Raw genomic sequence first — 17399 nt, 5'->3', positions numbered from 1 at the left:
TCCCACTCTCAAGTCTCTTCACTACCCATCTCTCACATTTAGCCCCACCAATTTTCCACGGAATTTTTTTTCATGGCTGCCAAACACGCCCTGCTCTGTTTGGATTGCAGGAAAAATATTTCTAAGGAAATTTTTTTTCCTAAGAACTTTTTGCCTCTACTATTTAGAAGGAAATGATACGGTACTTATGAGTTATATGTAGAGGGATATCATTAAAAATTGAAGGTCCCTCCGGTTAAAACTGCTCTCGTTCAAGTTAAAATTTTCCATTTGTAACCAAACGATGGAAAATTAAAAAATTATGAAGAAACTTTTCTCTTCCCAACTTTCCCAGAAAATTCGTTCAATCCAAACAGGGCATTAAATGTAATAACCACTCTTCTCGTGTTCTAAGCCTTTTTAACGACCTATTTGAGTTGCTATTGACTACTTACAAAATCAACGGTCAAGATTGCAACATACGGAGTAGAAGAACCACAGCCTATTAATAATGACTTCTCTAATGAGGCTCTCATTTTCGATCAGAGAGAGGGAGAGAGAGAGAGAGAGAGGAAAACAAAACCCTTTCTTTTGGCGCTCGAACCAAATCCCTCCCTCCAAATTCCAAACACCACTCTCCTTCTCAAACCCTAACCCTAATTATCAAATTTCCTCTCATTCATACACAAAAGAGGTAAATCAGAAAGAACAGTCCTATAAAAGGGCGAAAGAGGAAAAGCGAAATGGGGCAACCATCGGCCCCACTGACACCGTCTCCGGCACCGGCGCTGGCCGGAAGTTGCCAGGTCCGGTGCGCCGGATGCCGGTGGATCCTTACGGTGGCGCCAGGGTTAACAGAATTCAGCTGCCCTAAGTGCCAATTGCCTCAAATGCTACCCCCTGAATTGATACGGGCACCCGCCCAGGGCATCGATCCGACCAAGATCCAGCTCCCCTGCGCTCGTTGCAAGGCCATTCTCAATGTCCCCCATGGCCTTTCTAGGTTTAATTGCCCACAGTGCGGTGTAGATCTCGCCATTGATCTCTCTAAGATGCAGCACTACTTGGGACCCCCTCCACCTCCTCCGCCTGAAGAAGTTAATGAGGTTTGTTTTTCTACCAATTCTCTATCTGTGAGATTTTGAATCCTAATTCGTGTTGCTTTTCGAATTCATTGACCTAACTGACTATTTGGGGATGGACGTGTTCAATCTTCAAGGTTATATCAGTTTTCTTTCTGTGATTTATTTTTTGTTTTACATGTTTTCTATCAGTTGTGTTGGTTGTGAATTATCGTGTTCCATTTTAAAATTGCGGATTACAGTGTTTGTAATGGTATAGGTTCTAAATGTTGTGTAAATTATGGGTTTTGCAGCGGGTTTTTGGTCTGTTAGATTTAGTAAATTGAAACTGTATAATTTTTTTTGGGGGGGTGGGTGGGTGAGTTGTACTATTGATTAGTTGACAAACATAGCGGAAGGTTGGGGAACGAAAATATTAGCAGGAATAAAGGGAAAATGTGGACTTGGGTTTATCCTCAATTGCTTTCCAATTTGATGATAGCTCATTATCTTCATCAAGTATTTGGTGGTCCCAAGTCTCTCCTCAGTTGCTTTCTAATCTGATGCTAGAAAGCTCATTAAAAGTGATATATTTGCTGAATGACAATACAAGCTTCCAAGATTTCCATAAAGGGGAATGATGTAGAACAGGTCTATGGAAGAGACATTAGATGTGAAAAGGATGGGTACAAATTAGTCTTTGACTCCTAAAATGGGTGATTAGATTGGAGAAATATTTTAATCAGGTTTAGGATGGGTTTGGAGTGGTACAGACATATGTCGGGAAGCTGTCAAAGGATGCCGCAGAGTTGTAAAATGAGTTTTGGAGCAAAACGAGAGAGATACGGGATAGGGGTGGATTTAAATGATATTTCTAAGGTCGGAAATATATTTTTTATAGATATTTTTGGGGTTTTGGGTAGAAGTTAGGTGGAAAATAATGCGAGAAAGGTTTTGGATGAGATCAATGGAGGTTCGGGTTACTGGGAAGGTAGTTTATGGGATAAAAACCCTCAAAAAACATGAAAGAGATCGATAGAAAGGTTGGAATCTCAGTATCTCACCAGCTAAAACCTAAGGCATTGCACCAAGGGCTTCCTAGGCATCGCAACTTAGGGAAGATCAAGACATTTTTTTATATTCATCTTCATCATCTTCATGGCTTAAAAGAAAAATAGAAATTATATGATGAAAGGGCGTACAAACACGTAAAGGTGGTACGATTGAAGTACCGCCCTTGATATTTGATCCAACGACGCACAAAAAGTGCGTTGCTATTGGATCAAATATCAAGGATGTGATATTGAGTACGTGTTTGTACCCCATTTCATCGTATAATTTCTCAAAGAAAAGTTCCTTGAGGCTATATATATATATAGAGAGAGAGAGAATAGAGTTCCTAAGGTGTCACCTCATATAGCTTATATGAGGTGGCGCTTAAAAACATAAGGGGCCCACCTTGTTTGGATGATCCAAAGCATTCATTTGATAGGCCCTCACATAGATAGGGTGTGCCCAAAAAATTAACTTCATAGGATCATCCTAACCCTTCCATTTGTGGAGGTTGAAATGGATGGGTATAAACCTCCATAAATCTGCCCATTTTTAACCTCCATAAATGGAAGGGTTAGAATGATCCTATGGACCTGATTTTTTGTAGGCACCATATCCATCTAAGGGCCTTTCAAATGAGTGGTTTGGACCACCCCAAAAATGTGGGCCCCTTATGTTTTGTGAGCGCCACCTCATATTAGCTATATGAGGTGACACCTTAGGAACTCTATTCTCATATATATATATGAGAAAAGTGTTGAGCGCACCATTTTTTTGGTGTGCTCAAGTTGTTATAACGCCTCCCATTGGTGCGCTTTAGCGGGACCCAGCGAGACCCAAACATTTAAACGAATGGGAGGCGCTATAACAACTTAAGCGCACCAAAAAACTGGTGAGCTTAAGCGCACCAATAGTTTTTTTTTTTTTCTCTCTCTCTCTCTCTCTCTATATATATATATATATATATATATATATATATATGAGGAAACTGTTGGTGAGCTTAAGCTCACCAAACTTATGGTGAGCTAGCTTGCCCAATCACATGGGGGCCCACTTTGTTAGGATGATCCAAAGCATTCATTTGAAAGTCCCTTACATAGATGGGGGGTGTACCAAAAATCAGCTCCATAGGATCATCCTAACCCCCCCATTTGTGGAGGACAAAAATGGACAGACACAAATCTGCCCCATTTTTGTCCTCCACAAATGGAGGGGTTAGGATGATCCTATGGAGCTGATTTTTGGTACACCCCCTATCTATGATAAGGCCTTGCAAATGAATGGTTTGGATCACTCCCCAAAATGTGGGACCCATGTGATTGGGCAAGCTAGCTCATATATATATATATATATATATATATATATATATATATATATATATATATATATATGAGGAAAGTGTTGGTGAGCTTAAGCTCACCAAACTTATGGTGAGCTTAAGCGCCCAATCACATTGGGGCCTACTTTGTTAGGATGATCCAAAGCATTCATTTGAAAGGCTCTTACATAGATGGGGTGTGTACCAAAAATCAGCTCCATAGGATCATCCTAACCCATCCATTTGTGGAGCTCAAAATGGACCGACATTATTTGTCCACAAATCTGCCCATTTTTGTCCTCCACAAATGGAGGGGTTAGGATGATCTTATGGAGCTGATTTTTGGTACACACCCTATCTATGATAGGGCCTTGCAAATGAATGGTTTGGATCACCACAGAAAATGTGGGACCCATGTGATTGGGGCGCTTAAGCTCACCAACACTTTCCTCTCTCTCTCTCTCTCTCTCTATATATATATATATATATATATATATATATATATATATATATATATATATATATATATATGAGAATAGAGTTCCTGCGCTCGAGCGCAGCTAAGCCGAGCACAGAAACAGGGTGGGGCCACATTTTGGGTGGGATCGAAAGCATTCATTTGATGGGCCCTTTCATGGGTAGGATGTCCACCAAAAATCAGCTCCATTGGATCATCTTAGGGTGTCCATTTGTGGGGCCAAAAATGGACAGATTTGTGGACAAACAGTATCTGTCCATTTTTGGCCCCACCCTCCTGTTTCTGTGCTCGAGTGTAGGAACTCTAGTCTCTCTCTCTCTCTATATATATATATATAAGAAAAGAAAGAGAACCAGAAAATTCTAAAATCCTAAAAAAAACCTATCACTTTTGGACTAAAATATCCTCTAATGACTTAAAAACTCTCCATACTTAAAATCCCGTAATACATGTGTGGGACCTATTTAAAACACACATAACTCAAGGAACTTAAATGATTTTGATGGGAAAAGACTCTAATACTCCCAATGACTTAAAAAGACTTAAATAACACTCTAAAAAACCAAATAAAACACTTTTAACATCAACGATATGCCACATCTTCATAATTCCTTGATTCGTCATGGCATCTTGGATGGTCCCCCATCAGGGAACCATCTTTATTCCATAGCCTAAGATGGAGAACTCTTTTGATTTTGATATTTAGCACAAATGATTCTTGCCCAATGATTTCAAGGGTTGAAGAGGAGCTTCCACTGCTACTTAGCCAAGGGTTAAATTTTGGTTTTTTATGCATTTAAAACCAAGGCCTTTAGCTCTTTGGGGGGGGGGGGGGGGGGGGGGGGTTCGTAGGAATTCCAATTAATTGGGTGAACCTTCCTTAGGAGAGTTATACGTCCGGTAAGAGATAGATATCTCCCCTTCCAACTTTTGAAGTACTACTCTCACCCAAGCATGCTTAACTCCGGAGTTCCGATGGGATCCAGTGCATTTGTGCAAGTATGTTCGCACCCAGCGCATGCCTTGTCATCTTTAAAGTAGTATAGAAGTCACGGGAGTGGATTCAATATCAATCAAATTATATAATTTTTTTAGCTAAAAGTCAGATGGATCTCTTTCATTTTGCGCCCCACGTCGCCACACGGGAGGGGTGGGAGCGTTCCAGTGCAACTCAAACCCCCTTAAAACGAGGATATTCAAGATTATCCTTATCATCACTGAGAAAGAGAAGGATAGTTCCATAAACCCATGAACGATGCTTTGGTCTACTGGAAAAGAGAATAAAAGTAATTTATAATGGCGTCCTTCATCCCTTTCCTCTTTGAATCTCTCATTGTCAACTTCCATCATCAAGATAAGCTTTTTTCTGATGAAGATCTTCTATGAACTTCTACTTTTCGAAACCTTATATATATATATATATATATATATATATATATATATATATATATATATATATATATATATATATATATATACTTTATGTTTCGTTCGTTTTTTATAAAATATTTCAAAGTAATTGGGCAGAATCTTATGATTTACTATCCTGTTTGACATTTCAGTTTGACCCATCCTCTTCATTATTCTGTAGGATTTCGGACTCTGACGACCATGATCACATCAACCTTTTCATTTGGCCTTTTGAGGCTAAATTTATGAAAGATATGACCGCATAGTTGGTTCCTATTTTCGTCAGCCATCAAATCATATAAAAGCACTAATAGACCTCAAATGCGTAAAAGCCACTAGTCTCATCAGCTTTCATTTCTTGCCTTTTTTGAATGGTCATTTCTTGCCTATTTGATCACCAACTTCCTTGTTATCTCATGTAACCTTCCTGTACTTCATTTCTACTAGAACTTTTTTTTTAAACATTGGCCTTTGGGATGCTCCTCTCAAAACAGCTTCACTTGTCACTAGGTACTCTACTGTCACCACTGGACACTAGTACATACTTGAGATCGGAGATCACAACAGCGTCAGTGAAACGCAATGTAAACTCCTGATTTGGTCATATGTCTTATGAGATCTATATAGATAGCAGCCCATGCTGTTGGTTTTTGTGCTGTACCTGGTCTATGCTGAAAGCATGCGGTGCAAGTCCCTCACAAAAATTTGCGCTGTCAATACTCAATACAGACAAACTATTGCTTGAGATAATTTATTTAGTTTCATAGTATCATTTACTCGTTGATTACTAGGTTTTGCAAGTGTTAGGCAGATGCTTAGTGAGTGTTGGAGCACAATGCCTCTAATTTACTTCCTATTTTTCCTTTTAGTTGTTGCCTGCACTTTTCAAGGGGCATAAAAACTTCAGATTCCTTTGTGAACCACAGTTTGTAACCGTTAAGCCAAATCTTATGACGGTCCACCAAAGAACTTTACGGCCAAGTGATCTGAATTTCATTATACCTCATCCTTCAAATGATGGGTTTTCATACCTTTTCCACTCACCACGAGAAAACCTTAATGTCATGCATACTTCCTTGGCTTTCATAGTCAGACACTGATGCAGATCATAGTTGAATGCAGGTTGTTGCTCCTATCAGAAGTTAAAACTTTTGAAATTTATCACTGCAGCTAATTTCCATCAATCCTACTCTAAGAGATCATTAAAAAAAAAATCCCACTTTAAGGTCTTGACATTTCTCTAATCCTAATGGATTCATTTATAGCTCTATTGGGTTCATTTGCCACTGCAGGAAAGCATGTATAGGTTACTAGGTATGCTTTAGCACATCTTAATTCTGTAACTTCAGCCATTTCTTAATTCTTTGGTTGGGCCATTGTGCCACCTTTCAGGTTGCCATAGATGTGGAACGGGAAGAAGATGAAGGTGGGATGGTTGGAGAAACATTTACAGACTATGTGAGTCTGATTTAAACCTTCGCCACCAAAGTGCTGGGGATAAATTTTGCCACCGCATCTATTATCTTGAAATTTTCTGTCGTGGGTTGTCATTTATAGCTTTAACTAAACTTTGAATGGCCCTTCTGATGGGTGATGACCTGATTTTTCTTCGTCTGGATTCTTTGGCAGCATCCTCCCAAACTATCTATTGGTCCTCCACATCCTGATCCTATTGTGGAAACATCTTCCTTGTCAGCAGTGCAACCTCCAGAACCTACGTATGATCTAAAAATCAAGGATGGACTGGAAAATTCCAAAGCATTATCATGCTTGCAGATTGAGACAATAGTTTATGCTTGTCAGGTTGCTTGTATTTCTTAAGATTCTGTTTCATTATGTTTGTCTAAGTGTGCTATCCAGTGATAGTTCCACTTACTCTTTTTCATTGACAGAGGCACCTTCAATACCTTCCAAGTGGTGAAAAGGCAGGTTTTTTTATAGGAGATGGAGCTGGTGTTGGTAAAGGTCGAACCATTGCTGGGCTAATATGGGAGAATTGGCACAATGCGAGGCAAAAAGCACTGTACGTCTTTCGTTAGGAGCACTTTTTTATTTTGCATCTTCATCTCTCATTTAGTTATTAACGAGATTTCGCTCGTGCGTGCATTCATTGCTCTAAATCTTCTCCAATGCATGATTTTGGTCTTTTCACCTTGTTTTGCCAGGCATATCCTTATCTTCACTTTTTCTTCTTTTTTCGTTCTTTTTACTATGGTCTTATGCAGGTGGCTTTCTGTTGGTTCGGACCTAAAGTTTGATGCACGGAGAGATTTAGATGACGTGGGTGCGACATGCATTGAAGGTGATTTGGTGTAGCTCAGCCACCTGTTTAACTTGGGTTCTTTCTTTCCTGCTGAAATTTGTAGTTTTAGGATTTTTTTGCAGGACCTATTTTCTGCTATTTTACTTAAAAATTAACATAGGGGCATTTCAATCCTTAGTAGTGCTCTGTGTACAAATGAATCCAAACTTCATGTATTCTAAGTCATTGTCTTCTTCCATTGGTTTATGCCTCATGATTTTCTATAGGTTCACCACGGTCATTACTTCAAGGACATCATCTTGGCCTGCGTGCTGCTAATTTTTCAACATTTAATTGAAACTTCATTTTATGTATATTTTGGATGTACAATGTTCTTTGCTCGACATCTTTTGTTTGCGAGCATTTCAAAAACTTGGAATGCTGATTACTGAATTTTTGCTGGCCATGAATGTATTTTAAAGTCTCATGATCAGAAAACAATATGAACTTGCACTGTATCAAGTAATGCCCGCTAGTGGCGAAGTGCTTAGAAAAATTCATAAAATTCCACATCATAGGTTGTTTAAAACCGGAATTTATCTAGGAGCTTGAGCTGACACCTTAATTTTTATTAATAAGAAAAAAAAAATGCAAGGGGACATCTTGCCTTATCTCCAAACCAAATGAAAACACCACAATAATAATTTCCCTCTAAAGCTAGCAATTCCCAAAGCATCACAGCAAGCTGCTCCTCTAGCTTCCCTAGAGAGCTGGTCGTTTGATACCACAAACTAAAAAATTTATTCTCAACTCATCAATATTAATACATGCATAATTTGCTAACATGTCCACTTGGTTGCCTTAATAACACATTGTAGATTGAAATTGAATGAATGAGCTTCTCACACTTGAAGTTCTTGTTTAAATAATCTACGGGCCTCTCTCCTTGGCTTGGAACAATTCCTATGTGGACCTTGAACGTCATAATCCCATTGCAAACTTGTCAAAATCGGGTAAAACAAGTATTTTGGGGCTGCAAGTAATCTTTTTTTGATTTCAGCAAAACTTTGCTTGGTCTTTGTGGTCCACTGAACATCTTCCATCATGTATTCCACAACATGACTATTGAAATTGGGGATGAAAAATCGGGTAAAACAAGTATTTTGGGGCTGCAAGTAATCTTTTTTTGATTTCAGCAAAACTTTGCTTGGTCTTTGTGGTCCACTGAACATCTTCCATCATGTATTCCACAACATGACTATTGAAATTGGGGATGAACCGGCGGTAGAAAGACGCCATTCTGTGGAAGCTACGAGCATCGTGGAGAGTGGTCCGTGTGGGTCATTTTCTTGCATCTTTGACTGGTCGTCTCAAACTTCATCTCCTAAAATCACATATCCCAAAAATAGGATGTTGTCTAACATGAGGCAATATATCTTCAGGTTGGCGTACAACTTTTCCCCGTGCAAAGAAGACAACATCCCAAAGATGCTACGAATGTAGATCGGGATGAACACTATAATTATGTTAACAAACTATTCCATCACACATCAGCCAAAGAAAAGCTTAAGTAAGTGGTTCATGATCCTCATGAACATGCTAGGGGCTTTAGACCACCTAAGAGGTATCACCAATCACTCGTACTAGCCTTCACGAGTCTTAAAAGTAGTTCTTCATTTGTCTCTAGCCATTTATGAATCTGAGATACCCATTTTTTAAGTCAAGCTTCAAAAACACCTCTGCACCTGATAATTGATCTAGCGTGTCATCCAATCTAAAAATGAGAAACGACATACTCTAAAACACTGAAATATTTTGGTTGTTTTGTGTCGGTTCCGGCGGAAATTTAAATCCATGATTATTCTCTTCCACTTCTGGTAATTATAGTCCAAAAAAATCTAAATTAATTTGGATAGTCATTAGTCTCATGTAGTGTCATGTGTACGGTTTGATCAGGTTTATTGATCTTATTTGGCCAACATAGTTTGGCCCATTGTTGGGCTCACCACCTCTTGTTCTATGGGGATAAAATGTGTCTTTTAGTGTTTTACTGAGTTATTTGCATGACATGATCTTGCTGATTGAACCTCTATTAGTTATGTTGTGTAATCTGATCACCTAAAGTAAAATGTGTGCAATGAGTAATGCCTTTCCATGTATATTTGGATGATGACTGTTTTGACTTTTGAACGCTCTAAAGGGTGGTACTTTCCTATGTTTTTGCGCCTCTATTATTCTTTGAAGTTCGTCAGGTCATATGATTCCTCGTGTTACAATGTTTCTTATATCATGCTTAAATGAAGAGTGTCCCACAAGGACAAATTGTATTCTCTCATCACCATATACAGTGATTTGTTCTGCAATGATTCAATTGTCAGGACTTTACATTTGGTAGGACCCATCTTGGATGGTGTGAAATGCCAATGACTAGGGAATCCTAACCGTTAATTGGCTTGCACACTGACTATTGAAACAAAAAAGAGACAGGCCTACATATGGGTGGTTAAAACAAGAAAAAGTCTTTTATTAACTTAGCCTTCCATTTGTCGGCTATTGATCAAATGGTTATGATCTTTGGATGGTGAGATTTTTTGTTCTGATCCATGATGGGGTCACTAAGCAATGTGTTCTGATCACAGCTAGCCATACGTGTCTATGGTGGTGATCATGCCGGACACATCCTTACAGGACACCTTCTTTCCTGTAAAATGGGAAGGATGGCACCAACTCTTTAGCATTAGTCCTCTCAAGGTTAATATAGTTGTTTCTTGTTTTGGTTCTAGGGTCTTTGACTTCTATGCTGACATGCCTGGTTCCTGTGCTGTTGGTTACTTGGTTTCTTGCTTGATATGAACTTTACGTGGCAGCCTAATTTTCTTGTCATATGCAGTGCATGCTTTGAACAAGCTACCTTACTCAAAGCTTGATTCAAAGTCGGTTGGCGTCAGGAATGGAGTTGTTTTCTTGACATACAGCAGCCTTATAGCATCATCTGAGAAGGGTCGTTCTCGTTTGCAGCAGTTGTTGCAATGGTGTGGGCCAGATTATGATGGTCTTGTGGTGTTTGATGAGGTACCTGGATCAATATTATGATTTCAGTTCATATTGATTAGTACCTCATTATTTGTTAGCTAATGTTTTATGAATATTGTTGCGTCTTTCTCTTAATCGAACTTGGATTTTCTCTTTAACTTAATATGTTAATCATTTGGTTTTATGATATGAACCGAGTTGATTGCAGTGCCACAAAGCCAAGAATCTAATTCCTGAAGCTGGCTCTCAAGCAACTCGAACGGGTGAAGCAGTTCTTGAAATTCAGGTGGATACTGAACTGTTGGAAGATTATTTATTCTTTTTTAATTTCTTATTTTTTAGTTTCATGCTCACTTTTATACTTATATTTTCTGGTTCTTAACAGATTTCAAATTAAGTAGACCTTCATGGACCTTTAAGTACATTTTTTTATAGCCTCTTTAGACTGTTTGGGATATTTCATATGTTGGTATGGCCAGCATACCAATTTCACAAAACGAATTGTTTGCTATAAGATTGATTCCAATTATATTGATATCACATAGATGTTTTGATGGAATTGGCGCCTCCGGATTTTTAATCCAAAACCAATTCCGATGTTTATAGATTTCCATTTTGGTCTTTTATCGTGAAAATGTTGATAGATTTCTAATGTTTGGATTGATATGTTTTCAACTGTAGAACTGGTAGTGATACCAATTAGTAAGTTTCCTATGATCTTCATGACTGTTAGACTCTAGAACTCTTGACAGAATATAAAAGAGGACCGCAGGTGTGTGTAGACACCTCAACGAACTCATGTGGACCCTCCTTAACCCAATGACAATCTCTGAAATACACATAAAGACCATTTTTCTTTTCTTTTCTGATTCCTCAATGAAATTTTCCATGTTGTTTCACTAAGTTACTTAAGAATGTATGCATGCGGTCTGGGAAAACTTAGGGGTGAACACCCATCCGAACATGTAGGGTCAATAGTTCAACATTTAGGCCGGCACACTTGGCAACAAACAATTCCTTAACCTAACAAGTGCTCTCAAAATGAAGGTTTCAAATTTTTGTTTCGATCACCACAGAAACGAAAACATTTTGGTTTCGGCTGGAAATTTCAGCGAAAATCTTGTAAAATCACATGCAATCCAATAACTATAATTATGACATGCAATTCCAATAACTATAATTATGCAACACATAGTGATATAGTATACCACTTAGGGCTGCAACAGGGTCGGGTTTTTCAAAACCCTAGCCCAACCCTGGATGCCATTATCTCGGCCCTGACCCGCCCTGACCCTGAGTCAGGGCCGAAAAACCTCAGGTCCTCAACCCATTGCCCGCCCTACCAAGCTCAGCGCGGCCCTGGCCCACCCTAATTGGCCCTGATTGGACTGATTGACCCTAGTGCAAATACATGTTGAGAGTGCCAAAAATAAAGCAACCACGTATCATATAGAACAAAATGATAAATAAACAGAGAAGGGGAACAAAATAAGACAATATAAATTCAACAACATGATGGACAACATAGACAATTAATAATAATAATCTAGAGAAACATCAATCCAAGATAATAGAAAACATTAGAAAAAAGAAACATGCACAGATTGTTCAATTCTATAATAGAAAACTTAGGGTCGGGCTGACCAGAGGTATTAACCCTAAACCCGACCCGACCCTGAGTCAGGGCCTAAAAAATGAACCCTGACCCGCCCTCAGGGTTGGAAAATCCAGCCCAGACCTTGTTCGGGCTCAGGGTGGGTTAGGGCGGGTTAGGGCTGACAGGGCTTGGTGTCGGCACGCGTTTCGGTTTTAGTATTGTTTAGGTGTGAATGGAAATGGAAACATTTGAGTCGTTTCGTGTCGGTTTTGGTGGAAAGTTAAAACCATGCTCAGAACCAAGTAAGATAGTTGTAGATTCATTTAAAAAAAAACAGGAATGTTGGAGCTGTTAGCCTGCATGTCCCCAAGTAATTCTTTCCTGATTGCTTTCTCATTCAATTTTTCTCTTTGGAAGTCGCCGACCCCATCATTTTCCAAAGGGACCAGCAAACTAACGATTTCATGCGATACCATTGGTCTAAAGACTCTAAACTATAAGATTCTTGGTTTCCCCGTGAACTTTCGGTTTACTAATGTTATCAAAATAGAAACTAAATGTTGCAACTGTGGTATTAAGTAGTTTTATTAATGTTTTTCTTTGTGAACCATGGTTCGAAGTACTGGTTGATACGATAAGTATTGACTGATATGTATCGGTTTTCAAGGGATTTAAACCCCTGTTTTAGTATCCAGCAAAAATTGCATTTGGCACTTCTCTAGAATAGTGGGAAATTTTACAGTTATTCATGATCCACTCTATGTATATGGCTCTACTATTTTCTTTGAAGTCAAACTTTAAATGTGCTCGAAGCCCTCCATTAGGATGACAGAAGCACAGTTTCAAAGAGAATCAAATTTTGTTCTGACTCGAGGGGAGATTCTCATGCCCTTTTTATTTGTTTTCCTGCATCACAACTTCGTCCCTTTTCTATTCTGTATTCTGTGAGATTGTTTTGAAGATTGTAGTGTATTTAGTTTGGGTTGAGTTAGGCAATAGGTGGGTCTTGAGTGAGTTTGTGACTTGCTTGATAGGTCATATATATATATATATATATATATATATATATATATATATATATATATATGAGAGAACGGTTTCTACACACATGTGTAGATAAGTTATCTACACACTAGCTTAAAATACAATGGAGGGCATATTGTTTGGGTGATCCAAACCATTCATTTGATTGGCCCTCACATAGATATGGTGTCCATAAAAATCAGCTCCATAGGATCATCCCAACCCTACGATTTGTGGAGGTAAAATGGACGTGTATAAACCTCCACAAATCTGTCCATTTTTTGCCTCCACGGTTCGAAGGGTTAGGATGATCCTATGGAGCTGATTTTTTGTTGACACCCTATCTATGTGAGGGCCAATCAAATGAATGGTTTGGATCACCCAAACAATGATGTGGGCCTCCACTGTATTTTAAGCTAGTGTGTAGATAACTTATCTACACATGTGTGTAGAAACCGTTCTCTCTCTCTCTCTCTCTATATATATATATATATATATATATATATATATATATATATATATATGGCTTGCTTGATAGGTCATATTGGCAAGCTAATATGCTGCTAGAGTAATACTTATTAATTTTAATTACTGTTTACACTTCACTACCAGATGCCTCTTGTATTAGTGTCAGAAGTGGGTATGTATATTTGCAATTTATGGTGACATGAAATTGGTGTGAATTCTGTTTTTTATATTGATTCTAAACAGGCTCGGCTACCTGAGGCTCGGGTTATCTATTGTTCAGCAACTGGTGCATCAGAGCCACGCAATCTGGGTTACATGGTTCGCCTTGGACTTTGGGGACCTGGAACATGTTTCTCTGTATTCCCTGATTTTCTAGGTTTGCTTTGTATTGTTTGATACTCCATCTAATTCTAATGTTTGAGTCATTGCCTAGTTTCCTACTTGCTGCTTCCGTTGCACCCTTTTGTAAATTGTAATATGAGTCTTCTTAATGAAGCAATGCATGCAGTGAGCTTCAAGTTAAATTATTATGACGTTATTGCTCATAATATGGGTGCTTTCATAATTAATAATATTCGGAATACAAAATATTAGGTTGAATCTCATTTCCTTTTAATAATGGTTTTGTTTGCTTGGATGATCCTTTTATTATTTCAGTCGGAAGATTTCCATTATTTCAGTTGGAAGTTTTGGTGGAAATCTTCTAAAATCATGGAGATGTATTATAACATATGCAAATGATACAATTTTAAGATGTTAAGGAAATGGTAGAATAAACATAAATATACACTTAGAAACCATGACATAAGCAAGACAACCATCCATAATGGTTTAACATATTACACCAAGAGAAATGGTTATTCAGTATATACCTTATATAAATATTTATATAATATATACATTACATTTCACTTGCAAATCATATGAATGTAATTATTTAACACATACTGATAGAGTATGTCACTAATACATTCACGGTTTTAGTTTCGGCAATTGTTTCTTGGGGTTGGAAATGAAAACTTTTTGATCATTTCTTGTTGGTTTCGGTGGAAATTTAAAGCCATTTGGTGGATTCCTAGTAGTTTACTTGCATTCGTATCATTCAGTTCTATGAACTTGAGGGAGTATTTTATTTGAATCCTAGGCGTTTAGGCTGACACATTTGGTTTATCCCGACCAATACACCTGTTGATTTTTGCTGAAACGTCTCTATTTTGACAAATATTTTCCAATTCGTCATTTGAAATTATAACTTGTCAAAAAGTAATGGAAATTTAAAACCATTTGGTGGATTCCAAGTAGTTTATTTGAATTTGTATCATTCAGTTCTATGAACTTGAGTGAGTATTTTATTTGAATCCTAGGCGTTTAAGCTGACATATTTGTTTCATCTCGATCAATACACCTGTTGATACAATTATTTTAAGGGATTTTTGCTGAAACATCTCTATTTTGACAAATATTTTCCAATTCGTCATTTGAAATTATAACTTTGTCAAAAAGTACATTTTTTTATAAAATAACTTATATAAAGTCCTTTAACCTACTTTTGTCTAGCTGTTATACTGATTACAAAAATGCCCTTCTAATTGTGGTTTGCTTTTATTTACGATAATTAGCATTTTTTCTCAAGCTATTTTGAAACATGAAATCTCAATAACTGGTTTGGGACAAATGCTTAGTTGAGTTGAGTTGAGTTGAGAAATCCCAAGAACTCATTGTTGCCCGAAAATGTTTTAACACATGCACACAGAGAGAGGCGGTCTTGTGATTCAGCTCTAGGCTCTGGATCATATGGATTATACAGAGGAAGAGGCACCTGGTTGGGGTCCCCAATTTAGGCCAAAGCAATTGTGAGGCTCTTTGTTCAAGAGTGGCATGTCGGGTTCGATATGGTCGAATTCCATCTCGTAATAGATCTTTTGCAGGATGGCAGGATGGACCTTGTTTTTATTGGTGAGGGATTGAATCATGAAGTTGTAGTTGGCGTAGTTGGATTGGAAGCCGTCGTGGTGCATTCAATCGAGACAATTGAGGATTTCATTCTAAAGTCCTATGAGAAATCTAGGCAGATTTTTAAACCCCAACTATATTCTAGCTAGAAACAACGATGTGTAGGGATTTAAATGTTTATGCTAAAGCCATCTACGTGAACTTAACCGCGCTGCAAAATCCTTATTTAGGATTCACTAAAAGGGCTCCTGTGACAGTACAGATTTGAGTGCTTGAATAGCTTTCCTCTACACACTCTACGTATCAAGAGGATCATTAAAAAACCTTGATGAGGGAAGTCCCACCTGCGTTTCTCTCTCGAGGAAAATTATAGAAGAAACCCAAAGATAAGGAACTGACTTTCATGTAGATGAAGAATGATTACTTGCAGAATCCTCTGCATATTCTTTTCCTGAAGCTGAAATTTGTGAACTTATTACAATTCCAACCAGTGGATTTGTGCATGCAAAGACGAGATATCCAAGATTCTTCTTTCCATTGTTATCTATCCCTCTTCCACCATCCTTTCTTATCGGCATATTATAGGGCATGACTCAAATTGCAATTGATATCAATACCCACCACCCTCCCTTCTTTGTGGGTGCGGTAGGTTTTTGAGGAAGGAGTGGCAGAGTGGATCTGGGATGTTGTTGTAGAACAAGGCGAGGTAGAGTTTGGTAGGCTCCAGGGAGGTTGTGGTGATCGTGGTGGAGAGGAATTGGAGGGAGGAAAAAGTGTAGTGATGGCTTTGGAGGGATGTGGGTTCGAAGGAGGAGGGGAGTGGTGATGATTCGACCTGGCAGTGGTGGTGCGGTCTACCTGGCAGTCGTGCTGCGGTCTACATGGTGGTGGAGGAGGAGCTGTGGGTAGGAAGCTAAGAGGAAGGGAGGGGGGATGAAAAGCGGGGGAGAGGTTGTGATGGAGAAATCAAAGAAAATTCTAAAAGCATAAGATGAATGCAAATCATGATTAGAGGGCATTTCGGTAATCATGGGTCAGGGGTGTAACGACTATTAGATGGGAGTAGGATTTCGGGACGTTTTGGACATTATTTTACAAAAAATTTACTTTTTTGACAAAAATCACATATTTAGTGGCTGGTTGGAATATAGTTGGCCAAATAGTGAGTTTTTTATTTTTGGAAAAATCCCTTATCAGGTACCTTTCTTTGGTTAAATCCAACTATTGGATGCATTTTTGTCCATATCACGCTAATTGTACTCTAAATTTACTGAATCCACATAAGATGTTTTGTAAGGATGCAATTGATTTAGCCGACACTTTGAATTTATTGCCGACACACGTGTCCTGCCGTGTCTGACACGATACGTGTGTCCACACGTGTCGACACTCCTTTGGACAGTTTTTAATGTACTGCTAGAAGTGTTAGACTCAATGTGGGCACGTGGACGTGTTTTTGCACCGTGTCAAGTATGGCATTCCTTTTTATTATTGAATATTGGGTTTACCTCTTTTATTATTAATTCTTCTTTTATCATAAACTCTTATTTTAGCTCTTCATTAACTAATATTTGATGTTATATCCCCTCCCCTAAACAAACTCTTGTCCCAATACTATATTCATTGTATCATATTGGTCTCCCTCTCTCTTTGTATATTAGAGACGGAAGAGAACTGGATTAAATTGATGAATACATTATTATTTGATTATCTCATGTTTGTTTTGGATTATAGTTGATTAATTCTAAGATTTATTAGTTTATTAAATGAATGCCATATTATAT

At 38.2% G+C, this 17399-nt stretch overlaps 1 protein-coding gene across 1 annotated transcript in view; it reads left to right on the top strand.

Annotated features, from left to right (window-relative positions):
• Nucleotides 1-529: 529 nt before the first annotated feature.
• EMB1135 (RING/FYVE/PHD zinc finger superfamily protein) overlaps nucleotides 530-17399 on the top strand; it is a 60507-nt gene continuing 43637 nt past the window's right edge. Inside the window, exons 1-8 of the mRNA XM_077388265.1 lie at nucleotides 530-1085; nucleotides 6692-6757; nucleotides 6929-7102; nucleotides 7192-7322; nucleotides 7525-7601; nucleotides 10432-10613; nucleotides 10783-10860; nucleotides 13906-14038. Of these exons, the coding sequence (XP_077244380.1) occupies nucleotides 723-1085; nucleotides 6692-6757; nucleotides 6929-7102; nucleotides 7192-7322; nucleotides 7525-7601; nucleotides 10432-10613; nucleotides 10783-10860; nucleotides 13906-14038 (1204 nt within the window). The 5' untranslated portion in view covers nucleotides 530-722. The remainder of the gene's footprint in view (nucleotides 1086-6691; nucleotides 6758-6928; nucleotides 7103-7191; nucleotides 7323-7524; nucleotides 7602-10431; nucleotides 10614-10782; nucleotides 10861-13905; nucleotides 14039-17399) is intronic.

This window comes from Tasmannia lanceolata, unplaced genomic scaffold (assembly GCF_043159265.1).
Source record: "Tasmannia lanceolata isolate RefF3 unplaced genomic scaffold, GAP_Taslan_0.1 ptg000008l, whole genome shotgun sequence".
NCBI lineage: Eukaryota > Viridiplantae > Streptophyta > Magnoliopsida > Canellales > Winteraceae > Tasmannia > Tasmannia lanceolata.
This window is presented reverse-complemented; position numbering and strand designations above follow the sequence as displayed.